The sequence below is a fragment of the Lontra canadensis genome, unplaced genomic scaffold, assembly GCF_010015895.1.
Source record: "Lontra canadensis isolate GAN:19392208 unplaced genomic scaffold, GSC_riverotter_1.0 scaffold77, whole genome shotgun sequence".
Classification (NCBI taxonomy): Eukaryota; Metazoa; Chordata; class Mammalia; order Carnivora; family Mustelidae; genus Lontra; species Lontra canadensis.
Window position 1 is genome coordinate 10,284,466 of NW_022631071.1, and position 20,012 is coordinate 10,304,477.

General features: G+C 35.9%; 1 protein-coding gene across 2 annotated transcripts in view; it reads left to right on the top strand.

The window, feature by feature from the left end:
* CHM (CHM Rab escort protein) overlaps positions 1 to 20,012 on the top strand; it is a 210,410-nt gene that overhangs the window by 42,264 nt on the left and 148,134 nt on the right. For both annotated transcript variants that reach the window (XM_032881813.1, XM_032881814.1), the window contains exons 3-4: positions 8,870 to 8,942; positions 11,519 to 11,643. In XM_032881813.1, the coding sequence (XP_032737704.1) occupies positions 8,870 to 8,942; positions 11,519 to 11,643 (198 nt within the window). The remainder of the gene's footprint in view (positions 1 to 8,869; positions 8,943 to 11,518; positions 11,644 to 20,012) is intronic.

Genomic DNA, 20,012 nt, shown 5'->3' on the forward strand with positions numbered 1-20,012 from the left:
AGGGTTGTGGCAAGACTGTGTCTGTCTCTGCCTTTTCTGCCATCTGGTTGTGGCTTTTTTTATTCTTTGTTGTGGATTCTGTTCATCTTGTTTTCAAATATATTTCAGAGGGAAATCATCCATATGTAGTTGAAGGTTTGGTGTGTCTGTGGGAAGAGGTGAATTGAGGATCCTCCTTTGTCACCATCTTGCAGGAGTCCTCTCTCTTTTATTATTTAGCTAAAGAAAGAAAACAGTGCTCTCCTATGGGGATGAGAAAAAATGTATATCAGATATTAAAGAATTAAGTGTTGCCCTAGTTTTCTCCTTTCCATATTCTCCCACTATAAAGAGATACCATGATGTCTGCGGCACCAATTTATAAGTGAAAGTGATTTCAATGTGCTTAACCTAATCTAGCTTTCAACATGTTGTTTGCTATTAGAGATGGTGTGATATAATAATAATAGCTCCCATTTATGGAATATTTGCTGGGTACTGTGTTAGGTAGTTTACGAATATTAAGTTTTTAAATTTTTACTACAATTCTCTAAAATTTCTCTAAAATATACTTCTCTAGGAGAAATATAATTTTTCCCCTTTTGCAGATGAGGAAACAAATTAAGAGAATTGAAGTAACTTTTCCAATGTCACATGTCTATTAGGGGAAGAACCAGGATTTAAACCCAGGTCCTTTTGATAGCAAAGCCTGTGCTCTTCCTCTGAGATAAGCTGTAGGGTTGGAAAACAGCTTATCTGTTTGGACACAAATTGGACACAAATACTGGACTCGATGGCCAAGAGACCTGATTCGAATTGTGACTCTATCAGTGATTAGTTATGTGATTTAAGTTGTTTTCCTCAAGTCTAAAATGTGGCTAGTATATGACTTACCTTGAAGAGTTACTGCAAAAGCCCAGTAGGATACATGGGGGTGGGTAAAAGATAATAAATTTGTCTTTTCATCATGTAGAGATTAAAATTAATCGGGGATAAATGGAGTTGCCCAGTAAGCTGATGACTCATTTGTACTTTCGGACCCAAAATAGCTGTGAGTTTGGAGCTTACCAGAAGTGCTCAGATTGGAGATAGCAATTTGTAAGTCATCAGCAGAGAAGCGATAATTGAGTCAGTAAGGATAGATGAGATCACAGAGAAAAACAAGAATTGAGGGCAATCTGTGTATAATACTTACTCATCTACCTGGTTTGGTTGTGTAAAAATGTACTTGAGTGGGTGGCCTTATGTCAGTGGCTAATAACTGTCAACATAGGGAGGTCTTTCTCCAGCCCTAATTACTCAGCCTGGGAGTATTTCATTCTGGAAGATTGATCTGACTCCCAGAGCAACTTAATGTAGCCTCATGGGATGATTTTAAAACCATATAAGGGCCTGATCATCCTCTCTAACATTAGAATTACATCTGCATACTATACCAAGGAGGCCCACCTGCCTTGATCTTGCAATGGGTGGATGGTGAAAGGAACTTGGCTGGCTTGTGTATCAGGTATGTGGAGGTTTAGTAAAGGAGAATTTGTGTGGGGAGTAAATCCAATATATTCCCTAGTCTGTTCAGTTATTTGTCAACTAGGAAAGTAGAAACATGTCATGATTCTTTATAGTATTCCAGTCAAATTGAAATAGAATAATTCCCTTAATGCGTATGGTATATTTATATTCTTTAATAGCTGGCAAGTCAATAGTAGTAGACATGCCACACTGTTATTTTCCCACTTTTATCATATACAGAAAAGTATTTGCACACATTAAAGTTGAGAAATGCAAAAAAAAATTGGTTGTATTTTAGGTCCTGGAAATGAATAGTCCCTCCTGCTCTGAGATTAGAGTAGACGTAGTCATGAAATTATTTTCCCATTTTCATTATCCAGATGAATTGGAGAAGCAAAATAAAAATTAGACCTCATTCTGTCTAATGTCTGTAAACAGATTCCATTGCCTTTATTTATAGTAAGTTAGATTTTGGGTTTTGTTATATGCTTATGTTTATAATTTTAAATATTGCAATCTTATAGATTATAGAAGACCGTCTTTATAATGGAAAGAGCGTAGACTTTGGGGCCTGATATGGCCTGGGCTTAAATACAGGCCATTTCCTATCTGAGTGACTTAAATAAACAAGATCCCCAACTTCTTGTTTGTTTTTGTTTTTTTCCTAATTGTAAAATGGGGATATTTTTAGCACCAGTCTCTTGGGATTCTTGTGAACATTAAGTGGTAATGAATGGAAAATGGCAAGCGCTATAATACGTATTATCCTATTTTTATCCTTGTCATTAATGTGTTAAGGTAGCTTTTCTCAAAATACGTTTTGTTGAAATCCACTCCCTTCAAATGCTTTTTTTAGAAGAAATGTTCATTGCTTGACTAATTTTTTCCTATTGGTGAGAACAGACATAAACACCAAGAATTTAATAAAAAGGCTCTAATTAATAGGTTTAATACTCAGTCTTCTCATACAGCTCATAATGGTGCTGAGAAGCTCTGTCATAAACCATTTTTTTTGGTGGTTTATGTTAAAAACCTAGCATTTTCCAAATTTATTTTGTCATTGTACTTTTTTTCTCCCTTTGGAACACTTACTAATAGTCCATGTTATTAATGGGATACATTTTGGAAAAGGTGAATTTAGTAATCAGGCCCAGGTACCATTTTTTTTTATTTGAGTCTAGTTGAAGCACTAAATTAGTTTCAGTATATGGTTTGATGGTTTTTGACAAGTTTATACATTATGCTATGTTTACCACAAGTATTTGAAGTGTTTGGCTTCATTGAACCACAGGTACACTATAATATCCTATGGACTAAATAATCCTAGCCAGTTTAGAATTTGGGATTATGTTCCAATGGATAGGCTTAGGGTTTAGCAGAACTGAGTTTTAACTGCACTTCTACCAGTTGCAGTTGTGTGGCCCTGAACTAGTGACTTAATTTCTACATAGACCGTCTCAGTGTCTTCATCTGTAAAATAATACCGTACCTGCTTTACAAGATTGCTGGAAAAGTCCGTGAGAAAATAGTTGTGAAAACAGTTTTAAAAACAAAAAATTAAAAATGCTGTCATTGGAAGGGGTGGAATTACTACTATATAAGGAAATGGGATTAGGAGCAGTGAATATAGAATAGGGAAGGCCTAGAGGTTGATCTGTGGTGCTTCCCTTTTTAACTCCTATGTTCTTTAATAATTAAAACAATTCCTAGATCTGTGTGCCTGAATATTTGTAGCTCTGTCTTTTGTTAATCTTCTTGTCCTTGCTTACAGAAGCCATTTCCCTGTAAGGATGCAGTTTAGCATCATGTAGCTATGGGTGTTGCTGAATGTTCAACACTGAGTTGTAATTATGACACACAATGGAAAAGAACATTGTTAGGATTTAATAAATAGGCTCTAATTAATAGGTTTACTACTCAGCCTTCTCATATAGTTCACCTTTCTTTATGTATACCCATAATGTATTTCTTTTTGTTAGTAGACATGAAACAAAATGATGTTGCTTTAATATTAAATACTATGTAAAGGATGAGAAATCTTATTATTTTAATGCTATCTTTTTCTGTTTTATTGGTTGGTGTTAATGGAGATAATTGTGTAACCATTTCTTTTCTACATCTGGAAAAACAGGCAGTATGCTAAGTAAGCTTTGTAAAACTTTAGAAAGATTAAAACCATGTTTTCTACAGTTTTAAGGTCAACATTTCACACAGTGGAGAGCTATACATCAGTGTTGTGATTATTGGGCTTTTTTTATCTTTGAAAATAAAAATGTCCATTTGTGATTTTTACTGTTTTAGCTGAAAATTTTAGGTCACTTAACTGTCATGAAACTTTAGAGGACTTTAGACATTAGTTTTATTTTTTTTTAAGATTTATTTATTTGTGAGAGAGCACACGTGTATAAATGGTGGGGAGGGGTAGAAGGGGAGGGAGACAAGCATACTTCCCCACCAAGCACAGAGCCAGATTTGGAACTCGATCCCAGGTAGATCATGATCTGAGCCAAAATCAAGAGCTGGCCACATAACCAACTGAGCCACCTAGCCACCTAGCCACCCTACAGATTAGTTTTATATTTGCTGTTTAAATACAGTGAACAGTCTTTTTCTAGTTCCACAAAGAAACTCTAGTTTTAAGGAACTCTTTTTACCATATAAAATAGCATTCCCTGGCATTAGAGATACACATCATCCTTCATCATAAACTACTTTTTCTTTGGGCATCTGGGTGGCTCAGTGGGTTGGGCCTCTGCCTTCTGCTCGGGTCATGATTTCGGGGTCCTGGGATCGAGTCCCGCGTCGGGCTCTCTGCTTGGCGGAGAGCCTGCTTCCTCTTCTCTCTCTCTGCCTGCCTCTCTGCCTACTTGTGATCTATCTCTCTCTCTCTCTCTCTCTCTCTCTCTGTCAAATAAATAAATAAATAAATCTTTAAAAAAAAAACAACAACTACTACTTTTTCCTTTATTTGATGTACAGAGGCAGTTGTGACACAAAATTGGCAGAAAATCTTCCATTACCCTTTTTTCTTTTTTTTTTTTTTAATGTCAGGAGGTTCTCACTTTGTCCTTAAAATAAATTGTATCTATGGGGTTTTAAAAATAATAACCAGGGACGCCTGGGTGGCTCAGTTGGTTGGACGACTGCCTTCCGCTCAGTTCATGATCCTGGAGTCCCAGGATCGAGTCCCGCATCAGGCTCCCAGCTCCACAGGGAGTCTGCTTCTCTCTCTGACCTTCTCACTCATGCTCTCTCTCACTGTCTCTCTCTCAAATAAATAAATAAAAAATCTTTAAAAAAATAATAATAACCATAACCTAGCTTTGTTATTCCCTGCAGAAACACTTCTAAAGAGAGTAGAAATAATATTTTATAACTTGAATTTGTCATAGTTCTGAAGCTGTATTTTTAAAGATAAAATTTAAGAAAATATTTGGTGAACTTTAATTTTTACTATTTCATTGGAATAGTTTTCCTAGGGAGCATATTAGAATGTTACATTGATTTTTTTTCATTTTCTTTTTGCCATATTGATTTTGATACCTAAAGTCTTTTGTTTTCTCTCTAAGGGGTATTACAAACCATACTTAGAACTTTACAAATACCAAAATGAACTTAATAAAAATCTGTGTTGGTTTTATAGTGAGTTTATTAATAATTATGTTACCCTCTTTTGTCAGAAGTACCACAGTAATGAAAACCATGTTTCACCTTTTATGTACATTGGATCAGATCACCAGCTGCTAAGGTTAAGAGCATATCAACAGGAAAAGTTGAAAATGTGAGCTGCATGGAAAAATACTAGAACCAGTTAGCTCTCGGAAAACATGACCAAATATAGGGGAAAAAAGATTTTGACCATGAACTGACCTTAGGTCATTTAATAATGGAAAGAAACAGCAAGATGGTTTTCTTTTAGACTATTTTTAGGCTTTTGATAATAGCAGAAAGTACTGTGGAAATTGGCACATCTTGGTCCATGTTTGAAAACTCAGGTTACTTTTTTTCCTGATAATTTATTATAATTTTCGGACAGAAAATTTGAAAAAATTGTACTATGAATATCTATGACTACCTAGATTCTACTATTAACATTTCACTGTATTTGCTTTATTATATCACTGCCCATGTATTCATTTTTCTTTCCATTTATTATTCTGTCTTTTGTATATTTCAAAGTAAGTTGTACACAGTCAAGTACCTTCAGTCTGGAACACTTCAGCATTGATATTATTAAGTTCAATATTTATGGGTCTTTTTCTTTTAGGTAAAATTAGATGCAGTGAAAACACAGATCTTTGTGCCATTTAGTAAGTTTTGGGAAATGCATACACTTATGTAACTAAGAATCTTACTGAAATAATATAATATGGTCTTTGCTCTAGAAAGTTCTCTCATGCCCCAGCCAAGTCAAGTCCTGCACTTACTCCCACCCAGTCACTCTTGGGATATTTTTTATTATAATTAACTTGTTCTAGAATGTCATATAGATGGAATCATTCAGAATGTACTCTTTTTGGGTAAAAGCTTCTTTCACTTAGCTGTGAGATTCATCTCTTTTGTTGCCAGTATTCGTTTTTGTTGGTGAATAGTATCAATCCTATAGATAAACCTCAGCTTATTTATCCATTCACCCGTTGATGGATATCTGAATTCTGATCAGTTCAGAGCTATTAAAAAAGCTAGGGCTCCTGGGTGGCTCAGTGGTTTAAAGCCTTTGCCTTTGGCTAAGGTTGTGATCTCAGGGTCCTGGGATGGAGCCCTGCTCTGCTCAGCAGGGAGTCTGCTTCGTGGGGGAGGGGGGGGAGCGGGGGGGGGTACTGCTTCACGGGCTCCCCCTGCCCCCACCACCTGCCTCTCTGCCTATTTGTGATCTCTGTCTGTCAAATAAATAAAATCTTTAAAAAGAAAATAACAAAGCTACTATGAAAAAGCTTGTGTAAGTATTTTGTGAACATATACTTTCCTGGTTTGTAAATACCTAGGAATGGAGTTACTGGATCATAGGGTAGATACATGTTTAGTTTTTTTCTGAAACTGCCAGTTTTCCAAAGTATTTTTACCATTTTACACTCCCACCAAAAGGTATGAGTATTCTGGCCATCCACACCAACACCTGGTATTGTCAGCCTTTTAATTTTAACTGTTCTGGTGGATGTGTAGTAGTATTTCATTACTTTCATTTTTAATGCTTTTTTAAAATGTGTACTTATCTCCCATCCAAGTACTAACCTGACCCAACCCTGCTTAGCTTCCCTGATCACAGAGACTGGGCGTGTTCAGGGTGGTATGGCCATAGACTAATGTGTACTTATCTAATGACTAATGATGTTGAGCACCTTGTTAATGTGCTCATTAATCATATCTATTTTCCTTTATGAAATGTCTGTTCAAGCCCTTTGCACATTTTAAAATTTGAATATTTGTCATATTATTAAGTTGAAAAAGATCTTTAAATATCCTGGATACCAGTCTTTTTGTCAGATATGTTTTATGACTATTTTCTTCTAGTTTGTGGCTAGCCCATTCATTTTTATGATGTATTTAGTGTAGAACTTTTTCATTTTCATGAATTCCACTTTACTAGTAGTTTTATTGCTGTGTGTTATCTAAGAAACCTTTGTGTATCCTAGTGTCAGATTTCTAATGTATATTTATTACTTATAAATTGATGTATCAAATAAATTGACTTCAATCTTAAAACTTTTACCCAACGGTCAGAGCTTCTTATTTATGACTATAAGGTGGCTTAAAAGAAATCTAAATATCTTAACAAAAATTATAAAGACAGTTGTTTTTTTTTTTAACATCACTGGATGTTTTCTAGTTTGTTGAGTGTTATATTTAGAGAGTGGGAAGGGATGGCAGAAGTGTATATTATTCTCAGGCAAGGGAGAAGAGGGTATAAATTTCTATGGGAAATACCACTAGTTATAACACTCCTCTGTCTTCACTCCTCCCTCTTCTGTATACTGGCTGTTGCCCACCTTCTCCTTCCACTGTTTTCTCTGACCCAGGGGATCAGAGCTTCCATGTCTCCTGATCCCAACATGTTAGCAAGGGTGGCCATCTAGAATTGTTAATATAAGTGAAAACCTACCTAAATTTTAAAGCCATTAGAGATTTTGAATGGTGAATGAATTTGCATTATCTTCAAGAGATCAGATTATAACTAAAGCAGTGATCTGTATTAATAGACCTATTTTCACAGATACTCAGCTTAACCATTTTCTCTATTAGAGCAAAAACAGTGATTATTGGTAAAATACTTGAACCTTAAGTCTGACTGTTCTGCAGGCCTGTCAACATTTGTTTGAGGAGAAATATATCAGAAGATTGAGGGGATCTCCAGTAGCACTATGGATGAGTGATTTTGGATATTAAAGGTTTTTGTTTTCATGTCATTTTAAAAAGAGCTTTTATAGATTTTATTTCATTAGAGAAAAATACAGAGAAGGAAAAGTGAAAACAAAAAACAGAACCAAGAATCTTTCCCACCCCAGAACCAGATGTTGTAGGTAGAACTGAGTGTACTTTGGGGCTCATAATACAAAGAATAAATGTGAAGAGTTTTATAAGAACTGGGAAGCCCCAGTACAGATATGTAGTACTGAATTAGAGAATTCTGGTTGCCACAAGTCTCTTACTTAAGGAAGTTAATAAGAACTCCAATGTCTACAAGGCTTACCTGATCCTAGTTAGGAGACCTCTGGGTCCTCTAAAACAGAATGATGTTCTTCACAGGATTATAGAATGAAGAATAATAGTTCACCCAGTTATTAGTGGGGATATTGTTCTTGTTTTACTTACTACAAAAGTGAATAACTGTGTCCCAGAAGCTACTTTTATTTTTGGCCCTGAAGGCTAAGAGTAACACAGGGCCACTACCTCTAGAGTAGCCATTTGTGTGTGTGTGTGAGTGTGTATGTTGGCATGAGTTATGGGTTTGGTGGTGGTGGGGACAGTGGATATTTAGTTTTTTACAGAAAACTTAATAGTTTTTTCCATTGGCTTTCCTTGAGATCTACCAAGGTTTTCTCCCCAGCCATTTTGTTTTCACCCAGGAGTCAAATTTTGTTTATATTCCGTGCTCAATGCCCATATCAAGCTGTTCACAATCACATGATCAGTGGCATTTGATCAGTGGCGAAAGCTCTAAGGAGACCAAAGAGATTTTTTTCCTTATACAATGGAAAGTTAACTTTGGGTTTGGAGAGGCCAACTTTTATTTCAGCCTAGTATTTCCAGCATCCCAATTATGTTTTGAACTCTGAGGTGGCAATACTGAAATGATTTGAAGGGTACGGGGTGGTTTGCTGATGGAGATCAGTGGCTTAATTTTTATACCCTTTTCTTTACTCTTATTTTTTTATTGTTACAGAAGAAGCTACTATGGAGGAAACTGGGCCAGTTTTAGCTTTTCAGGAATACTGTCCTGGCTAAAGGAATACCAGGTAACCTTTTTAGTTGATTTTTAATCTACTAGGTTGTATTTGGTATCACATAATAACCCTACATTGATTAAAACCCTAAGCTTCTGTAATATAGGATTGATGCCTCATTTTTATTTATTTAAGAAAAATTATGTAGTCATCTTTTTAGTTAATGTTCTTCCAATGCTTTCAAAATATAGATACTGCTTTTTAAATATACTTAGATATGTTGGCTGAAGAGTACATCATATATACTTGATACCATTTTCTCATTACATTCCCAAATGTAAGGCAAGATTTTTTTTTCTCCAAAATAGCCTTTCAGAAAAAAAATTTCAGTCCTTCTAAAATCTCACATATTACTAGTTGCTCTTTCAGTAGTATATTTTGAGAAAAAACCCCAACTATTCAGGGGAAAATACATTACTTTGAAATGGTCTGAGTCATTGGTAGTTTGTGTATTTATAGAAGTCACCTGACAGAATCAGTAAAAACAAAAAGCAAGGAAAAATTTAATATGAATTTGGTAAGTTTTTGGATCTCCCTACTACAACTATTAGATATCATTGTAAGGAAGTTTTTTAGAGGACCTGTACAGCATAGTAATATGGGGAGTAGGTTATGTCATGGAGTTCATGGATTTTTATGACATTAAAAAAATTGTCCCAATTTTATGTGAATGGTACATGTGGATTGAAATGAATTTCCTATTGAGAGCATCATACATGAAATCAAAAATTGCTATATCTCAAGAGTTTAGACAGTTGGGAAAGGAGTATGATATATTCTAGAAAATTGTATTCAGTTAGCTGAAAATAATATAGCTAAGACTATTAAACACTTACCATGTGCCAAGCACCACTATAAGCATTGTAGTTGTACTAATTTATTGATGGAAGGTGACTTAAAAGGTTCTTCTAGTCATAACAAAGACATTTTATGTATGTGCCTTAAATATTCATGTTTTTGTGTTGATCAGAAACCCTATTTTGAACCTTATTCTTAGGAAGTATGTGTAAGGGCTATCTTAGTGTATTTAGCACTTCCATGAGAAAATTTAGTCTAGATGCTCACAACAAAGCAACAAATATACCTTGGTTGTCTGAATGGAAAACTTCTGATGAGTAAAGGGAATTTTATAAAATAAATTTTGATAATAGGTTAGATCTATTAAAAATATTAATATTAAAATATTAAAAATATTAAAATATTTAAAATATTGAATATTTTTGAAAAATATTTTTTTAAGTTCTTCTACTCCAGCATCCTCTTTCACCATATCCTTTCCCCTTCACTCTTTCCTGATCCATAATCTTGTCTTCAGGTTGGTAACCCCATGTCTACACATTCAGAGTTCTGTATTTCACCTCCTTTTCTACCTATGTTGGTATGTTTAACATAATCTAATAATTACACTTAGTAAGAAGAGATGTCTACCCTATTTTGCTACAGTTTAAAATGTTAAATTCAGGAGAAAAAGCCCTTTTTTAAGATGTATTTAAGAGAGAGTGCCTGAGCTGGGGGAGGGGCAGAGGGAGAGACAGTGGGGAAGAAGACACCCTGCTGAGCACAGAGCTTAACTGGAGTTTTCATCCCAGGACCCTGAGATAATGACCTGAGCTAAAACCAAGAGTCAGATGCTTAACTGACTAAGCCACCCAGGTGCCCTGAGAAAAAAAGCCTTTTAAAATAATTATTGTCCTACTTTATGAAATCTATAAGTTTAGAAATTCGTTGAAGTGAATTTACTTAAAACAAAGAATATTGTAGTTATATTTCACTACTTTTTGTTTCACTACTAGTTTTTTGAAAATATATATTCAAAAAATTTTTTCTCTGAGAAATGTGTACCGAATACTTTAAAATTTTAAACAGATTAAAAATTGATCCTTGACATTTGGAAAAGGCATATCTTGACATTTCCAGAAATCCCCTGTATTCAAATACTGCTGTATATATAATTTATCTCCATAAAATGTAATTAGGAATTGTTAAAATTTTTGAAGGGCCACTTTCCACCCTTATAAGTTTACATACATTATCATGCATTATTGTTTTTATTGTCTTTCTGAAAATAGAATATTTAGAGGTTGGTTTTTATACAGTCCTCAGTTATAGTGGGCTGAATACTTTTCAAATATACTTTTACATATAATCAAAATTTGACATGGCTAGTGACTAAACTTCAAAGACCTAAAAGTAGAAGGAAGTAATTGTGAGCCTGAATTTGGATAACAAAATGCAAAAACTTTATTAATAACAAGTAATATGTATACCAGACACACTTGATTTTCAGCAGAAAGAGGGTTAGTTGTCCTAGTTCTTAAATAATGTCAAAACAGGCACATCCAGTGACTGCATCATACTGTTAGATATCCTGCTAGAAAGGTGTAAACCAGAGCTAGCATTTGATAGGGTAGGATTTTACACAAATTTCTTCTCTTTCCTTTGAAGATGGCACACCATTCTGGAGTCACTTCAGAATTTTGATGGCATCAAAGGCAGAGCATTAATTGAGAAAGGTATACATTTTCACAAAAAAGTAGAGGTTCACATTGTGTAATTTAATAAAAATTTCTCGTCTGTGTTTTATTTAGGAAAACAGTGACATTGTGAATGAAAGCCCAGCATGGCAAGAGCAGATTCTTGAAAATGAAGAAGCCATTGCTCTTAGCAGGAAGGACAAAACCATTCAACATGTGGAAGTGTTTTGTTACGCCAGGTATGAAAAGTATTTATTTAGGATACACTGAGTTAATGCCTTCTTACTCACATCTATTCAGAAGAAGCCAATATATGACGTTGGTTGCCAAAAGTCAATTGATAATAAGATGGTTTGCCTTTTTTAAAATGTAACTTTCAGTTTTCTCTGCTTATATGATAATGGTGATAATAACATGCTACATTAATGACTTGATTCTTCACAACCATCCTGTGCTAGGATAGAGTGGATAGTATTCAGTTGCAGTTTTTATAGAATCTTCATTATAGAGATTAATTTGTTGAAAGTCACATGGCTTGAAAAATGTCAAGACCACATGTAGCCTTGGGGTGCCTGGGTGGCTCAGTGGGTTAAGCCGCTGCCTTCGGCTCAGGTCATGATCTCAGAATCCTGGGATCGAGCCCCGCATCGGGCTCTCTGCTCGGCGGGGAGCCTGCTTCCTCCTCTCTCTCTGCCTGCCTCTCTGCCTACTTGTGATCTCTCTGTCAAATAAATAAATAAAATCTTTAAAAAAAAAAAAAAAAGACCACATGTAGCCTAGATAGTGCTGGCACCCAAGATCAAATCCCAGGATTATTTAATTCTACTCCAGTGTTCTTCTAACTCTTCTTAGATAATATTCAGTGTAGCAAAATGGAAAATTATAATTTTGAAATAAAAATAATTGCTTTGGGGATATATTTTCAAAAATCAGAGAGAATATTGGGAAGTAATATTTTAAGTGTCTCTAAGTGAGAAAATTCATTTTTTAAAAAAGTTTTTATTTTCCAGTTAACATACACTTTTATATTAGTTTCAGGTATACCATATAGTGATTCAGCCATTCTCTACATAATTCAGCAGGTGCTCATCATAAGCGCACTCCTTAATCCCTATGACCTATTTTACCCATTTCCCCACCCACCTGTCCTGTGGTAACAATCAGTTTGCTCTTTATAGTTAAGATTCTGTTTCTTGTCATGCCTCTCTATTTTTTCACTTAGCTCATTTGTTTCTTGAATTCCACATAAGATTGAAATCATATGGTATTTGTCTTTCTCTCACTGACTTAATCTGCTTAGTTAGCATTTTAACCTTTAGCTCCATCCATGTTATTGTAGATTGCAAGATTTCATTCTTTTTTATAGCTGAATAATATTCCATGTGTGTGTGTGTGTGTGTGTGTGTGTGTGTGTGTGTATCACATCTTCTTTAGTCATTCATCAGTTGATGGCCACTTGGTCTGCTTCCATATATCAACTGCTGTAAATAATGCTGCTCTAAACATAGGGGTACATGGCCCTTTAAATTATTGTTTTTGTATTCTTTGGGTAAACAACCTGTAGTGTGATTGCAGGATCCTAGGGTAGTTCTGTTTTTAACCTTTAGGGGCACTGCCATACTGTTTTCCACCATGGCGGCACCAGTTTGCATTTCTGTCAACACAGCAACAGGGTTCCTTTTTCTCTATATCTAACACCTGTTGTTTCTTGTGTTGTTGATTTTAGTCATTCTGACAAATGTGAGGTGATATCTTATTGTAGTTTTGATTTGCATTTCCCTGATGGTAAGTGGTAATGACCATCTTCTGATGTGTTTTTTGGCCATGTGGATGTATTCTTTGGAACAACGTCTATTCATGTCTTCTACCCATTTTTTAATTGGATTATTTTTTGAGGGAGTGTTGAGTTTTATAATTTCTTTATGTACTTAGATTACTAATCCTTTATCATATATATATATATATATATCATTTGTAAATTTCTTTTCCCATTCTGTAGGTTGCCTTTTAAGTTTTGTTGATTGCTTCTTTCACTGTGCAGAAACTTCATTTTGATGTAGTCCTGATAGTTTATTTTTCCTTTTGTTGCCTTGGCTCAGAGGACCTATCTAGAAAAAAGTTGTTATGGCAGATGTCAGAGAAGTTACTGCCTGTGGTCTCTTCTAGGATTTTTATAGTTTAGGTCTCACATTTAGGTCTTCAGTCCATTTTGAGTTTCTTTTTATGTATGGTGTAAGAAAGTGTCCCAGTTTCATTCTTCTGCATGTTGCTGTCCAGTTTTCCCAACACCATTTGTTGAAGAGACTTTTTTCCACTGGCTGTTCTTTCCTGCTTTGTCGAGGATTAATTCACCATATAGTTGTGGGTCCATTTCTTGGTTTTCTGTTCTGTCCTGTTGAACTGTGTGTCTGTTTTTGTGCCAGTATTATACTGTATTGCTCACTACAGCTTTATAATATAACTTGAGGACTGTAATTGTGATGCCTCTAGTGTTGCTTTTCTTTTTCAAGATTGCTTTTTGCTTTTCTGGGTCTTTTGTGAATACATGCAAATTTTAGGGTTGGTTGTTCTAGTTCTGTGAAAAATGTTGTTGTTATTTTGATAAGAATTGCATGTACTACATAGATTGCTTTAGGTAATATAGACATTTTAACAATATTTGTTCTTCCAGTCCATGAACATGGAATGTTTTTTTCATTTCTTTGAGTCATCTTCAATTTCTTTCATCAATGTTTTACAGTTTGCAGATTACAGATCTTTGGCCTCTTTGGTTAGGTTTATTCCTAGGTATTTTATCATTTTTGGTGCTTTTGTAAATGGGATTGATTCCTGGTAGCTCTTTCTGCCATGTCATTGTTGTACAGAAATGCAACAGACTTCTATATGTTGATTTTGTATCCTGCGACTTTACTGAATTTGTGTATCAGTTCTAGCAATTTTTTAGTGCAGTTTTAGTGTTTTCTCTATGCCATCTACAAATAGTGATAGCTTGACTTCCTCCTTGCTGATTTGGATGCCTTTTATTTCTTTGTGTTGTCTGATTGCTATGGCTGGGATTTCCAGTACTGTATTGAACAACAGTGGTGAGAGTGGACATTCCTGTCTTATTTCCTGAATATAGAGGAAAAGCTTTCAGTTTTTCTCCACTGGGGATGATATTAGGTATGAGTTTTTCAAATCTGGCCTTTATTTTGTTGAGATACGTTTCCTCAATCTCTACTTTCTTGAGAGTTTTTATCATGAATGGATGCTGTACTTGGTCAAATACTTTTTCTGCATCTATAGAAATGGTCATATGGTTTTTATTTTCCTTTTTTGATGTAAGAAAGAGAGTATCATTGTGTAATAGATCCTTGACATTCTTTTTTTTTTTAATTTTATTTTTTATAAATATATAATATATTTTTATCCCCACGGGTACAGGTCTGTGAATCGCCAGTTTTATACACTTCACAGCACTCACCATAGCACATACCCTCCCCAATGTCCATAACCACCCCCCCCAACCCCCCTACCCCCAGCAACACTCAGTTTGTTTTGTGAGATTAAGAGTCACTTATGGTTTGTCTCCCTTCCAATCCCATCTTGTTTCATTTACTCTTCTCCTACCCCCTTAACCCCCCATGTTGCATCTCCTCTCCCTCATATCAGGGAGATCATATGATAGTTGTCTTTCTCCGATTGACTTATTTCGCTAAGCATGATACCCTCTAGTTCCATCCACGTTGTCGCAAATGGTAAGATTTCATTTCTTCTGATGGCTGCTTAGTATTCCATTGTGTATATATACCACATCTTCTTTATCCATTCATCTGTTGATGGACATCTAGGTTTTTTCCATAGTTTGGTTAATGTAGACATTGCTGCTATAAACATTCGGATGCAGGTGCCCCTTTGGATCACTACGTTTGTATCTTTAGGGTAAATACCCAGTAGTGCAATTGCTGGGTCATAGGGTAGTTCTACTTTCAACATTTTGAGGAAACTCCATGCTGTTTTCCAGAGTGGTTGCACCAGCTTGCATTTCCACCAACAGTGTAGGAGGTTCCCCTTTCTCCGCATCCTGGCCAGCATCTGTCATTTCCTGACTTGTTAATTTTAGCCATTCTGACTGGTGTGAGGTGGTATCTCATTGTGGTTTTGATTTGTATTTCCCTGTTGCCGAGTGATGTGGAGCACTTTTCCATGTGTCTGTTGGCCATCTGGATGTCTTCCTCGCAGAAATGTCTGCCCATTTCTTGATTGGAGTGTTGGTTCTTTGGGTGTTGTTTGCTAAGCTCTTTATAGATTTTGGATACAAGCCCTTTATCTGTATGTCTTTTGCAAATATCTTCTCCCATTCTGTCAGTTGTCTTTTGGTTTTCTTAACTGTTTCCTTTGCTGTGCAAAAGCTTTTTATCTTGATGAAATCCCAGTAGTTCCTTTTTGCCCTTGTTTCCCTTGCCTTTGGCGATGTTCCTAGAAAGAAGTTGCTGCGCCTGAGGTGGAAGAGGTTCCTGCCTGTGTTCTCCTCAAGGATTTTGATGGATTCCTTCCTCACATTAAGGTCCTTCATCCATTTTGAGTCTATTTTCATGTGTGGTATAAAGAAATGGTCCAATTTCAGTTTTCTGCATGTGGCTGTCCAGTTTTCCCAACACCATTTGTTGAAGAGGCTGTCTTTTTTCCATTGGACATTCTTTCCTGCTTTGTCGAAGATTAGTTGACCATAGAGTGAGGGTCTATTTCTGGGCTCTCTATTCTGTTCCATTGATCTATGTGTCTGTTTTTGTGCCAGTACCATACTGTCTTGATGATGACAGCTTTGTAATAGAGCTTGAAAGTCTGGAATTGTGATGCCACCAACTTTGGCTTTCTTTTTCAATATTCCTTTGGCTATTCGAGGTCTTTTCTGGTTCCATATAAATTTTAGGATTATTTGTTCCATTTCTTTGAAAAAATGGATGGTACTTTGATGGGAATTGCATTAAATGTGTAGATTGCTTTAGGTAGCATAGACATTTTCACAATATTTATTCTTCCAATCCAGGAGCATGGAACATTTTTCCATTTCTTTGTGGCTTCCTCAATTTCTTTCATGAATACTTTATAGTTTTCTGAGTATAGATTCTTAGCCTCTTTAGTTAGGTTTATTCCTAGGTATCTTATAGATTTGGGTGCAGTTGTAAATGGGATTGACTGCTTAATTTCTCTTTCTTCTGTCTTGTCGTTGGTGTAAAGAAATACAACTGATTTCTGTGCATTGATTTTATATCCTTATACTTTACTGAATTCCTGTACAAGTTCTAGCAGTTTTGGAGTGGAGTCTTTTGGGTTTTCCACATATAGTATCATATCATCTGCGAAGAGTGATAGTTTGACTTCTTCTTTGCCGATTTGGATGCCTTTAATTTCCTTTTGTTGTCTGATTGCTGAGGCTAGGACTTCTAGTACTATGTTGAATAGCAGTGGTGATAATGGACATCCCTGTCGTGTTCCTGACCTTAGCGGAAAAGCTTTCAGCTTTTCTCCATTGAGAATGATATTTGCGGTGGGTTTTTCATAGATGGCTTTGATAATATTGAGGTATGTGCCCTCTATCCCTACACTTGGAAGCGTTTTGATCAGGAAGGGATGCTGTACTTTGTCAAATGCTTTTTCAGTATCTATGGAGAGTATCATATGGTTCTTGTTCTTTCTTTTATTAATGTGTTGTATCACATTGATTGATTTGCGGATGTTGAACCAACCTTGCAGCCCTGGAATAAATCCCACTTGGTCATGGTGAATAATCCTTTTAATGTACTGCTGAATCCTATTGGCTAGTATTTTGGTGAGAATATTTACATCTGTGTTAATCAAGGATATTGGTCTGTAATTCTTTTTTTTGATGGGATCCTTGTCTGGTTTTGGGATCAAGGTGATGCTGGCCTCATAAAATGAGTTTGGAACTTTTCCTTCCATTTCTGTTTTTTGGAACAGTTTCAGGAGAATAGGAATTAGTTCTTCTTTAAATGTTTGGTAGAATTCCCCCGGGAAGCCGTCTGGCCCTGGGCTTTTGTTTGTTTGGAGATTTTTGATGCCTGTTTCAATCTCCTTACTGGTTATGGGTCTGTTCAGGCTTTCTATTTCTTCCTGGTTCAGGTGTGGTAATTTATATGTCTCTAGGAATGCATCCATTTCTTCCAGATTGTCAAATTTGTTGGCGTAGAGTTGCTCATACTATGTTCTTCTAATTGTCTGTATTTCTTTGGTGTTAGTTGTGATCTCTCCTCTTTCATTCATGATTTTATTTATTTGGGTCTTTTCTCTTTTCTTTTTGATAAGTACGGCCAGAGGTTTATCAATCTTATTAATTCTTTCAAAGAGCCAGCTCCTAGTTTCATGATTTGTTCTATTGTTTTTTTGGATTCTATTTCATTGATTTCTGCTCTGATCTTTATGATTTCTCTTCTCCTGCTGGGTTTAGGGTTTCTTTCTTGTTCTTTCTCCAGCTCCTTTAGGTGTAGGGTTAGGTTGTGTACCTGAGACCTTTCTTGTTTCTTGAGAAAGGCTTGTACCACTATATATTTTGCTCTCAGGACTGCCTTTGTTTGGTCCCACAGATTTTGAACCGTTGTGTTTTCATTATCATTTGTTTCCATGGATTTTTTCAATTCTTCTTTAGGTTTCCTGGTTGACCCATTCATTCTTTGGAAGGATGCTGTTTAGTCTTCATGTATTTGGGTTCTTTCCAAATTTCCTCTTGTGATTGAGTTCTAGCTTCAGAGCATTGTGATCTGAAAATATGCAGGGAATGATCCCAATCTTTTGATAACCGTTGAGACCTGATTTAGGACCAAGAATGTGATCTATTCTGGAGAATGTTCCATGTGCACTAGAGAAGAATGTGTATTCTGTTGCTTTGTGATGAAATGTTATGAATATATCTGTGATATCCATCTGGTCCAGTGTGTCATTTAAGGCATTTATTTCCTTGTTGATCTTTTGCTTGGATGATCTGTCCATTTCACTGAGGGGAGTGTTAAAGTCCCCTACTATTATTGTATTATTGTTGATGTGTTTCTTTGATTTTGTTATTAATTGGTTTATATAGTTGGCTGCTCCCACGTTAGGGGCATAGATATTTAAAATTCTTAGATCTTCTTGTTGGACAGATCCTTTGAGTATGTTATAGTGTCCTTCCTCATCTCTTATCATAGTCTTTGGATTAAAATCTAATTGATCTAAGGATTTCCACTGCTGCTTTCTTCTGATGTCCATTAGCATGGTAAATTCTTTTCCACCCCCTCACCTTAAATCTGGAGGTGTCTTCGGGTTTAAAATGAGTTTCTTGTAGGCAACGTATAGATGGGTTTTGTTTTTTTATCCATTCTGATACCCTGTGTCTTTTGATTGGGGCATTTAGCCCATTAACATTCAGGGTAGCTATTGAGAGATATGAATTTAGTGTCATTGTATTGCCTGTAATGTGACTGTTATTGTATATTGTCTCTGTTCCTTTCTGATCCACTACTTTTAGGGTCTCTCTTTGCTTAGAGGACCCCTTTCAATATTTCCTGTAGAGCCAGTTTGGTGTTTGCAAATTCTTTCAGTTTTTGTTTGTCCTGGAAGCTTTTAATCTCTCCTTCTATTTTCATTGATAGCCTAGCTGGATATAGTATTCTTGGCTGCATGTTTTTCTCGTTTAGTACTCTGAATATATCATGCCAGCTCTTTCTGGCCTGCCAGGTGTCTGTGAATAAGTCTGCTGCCAATCTAATATTTTTACCATTGTATGTTACAGACTTCTTTTCCCGGGCTGCTTTCAGGATTTTCTCTTTGTCACTAAGACTTGTAAATTTTACTATTAGGTGACGGGGTGTGGACCTATTCTTATTGATTTTGAGGGGGGGTTCTCTGAACCTCCTGGATTTTGATGCTTGTTCCCTTTGCCATATTGGGGATATTCTTTCCAATAATTCTCTCCAGTATTCCTTCTGCTCCCCTCTCTCTTTCTTCTTCTTCTGGAATCCCAATTTTTCTAATGTTGTTTCGTCTTACGGTGTCACTTATCTCTCAATTCTCCCCTCGTGGTCCAGTAGCTGTTTGTCCCTCTTTTGCTCAGCTTCTTTATTCTCTGTCATTTGGTCTTCTATATCGCTAATTCTGTCTTCTGCCTCATTTATCCTAGCAGTGAGAGCCTCCATTTTTGATTGCACCTCATTAATAGCTTTTTTGATTTCCACTTGGTTAGATTTTAGTTCTTTTATTTCTCCAGAAAGGGCTTTTATATCTCCTGAGAGGTTTTCTCTAATATCTTCCATGCCTTTTTCGAGCCTGGCTAGAACCTTGAGAATCGTCATTCTGAACTCTAGATCTGACATATTACCAATGTCTTTATTGATTAGGTCCCTAGCCTTTGGTACTGCCTCTTGTTCTTTTTTTTGTGGTGAACTTTTCCTCCTTGTCATTTTGTCCAGATAAGAGTGTATGAAGGAGCAAGTAACATACTAAAAGGGTGGCAAAGACCCCGGGAAAATATGATTTAACCAAATCAGAAGAGATCCCCAATCATGAGGGGTGAGAAAGGGGATAAAAAGAGGGTCAGAAAGAAAAAAAAAAAGAAAAAACAATTAAAAAAAGAAAA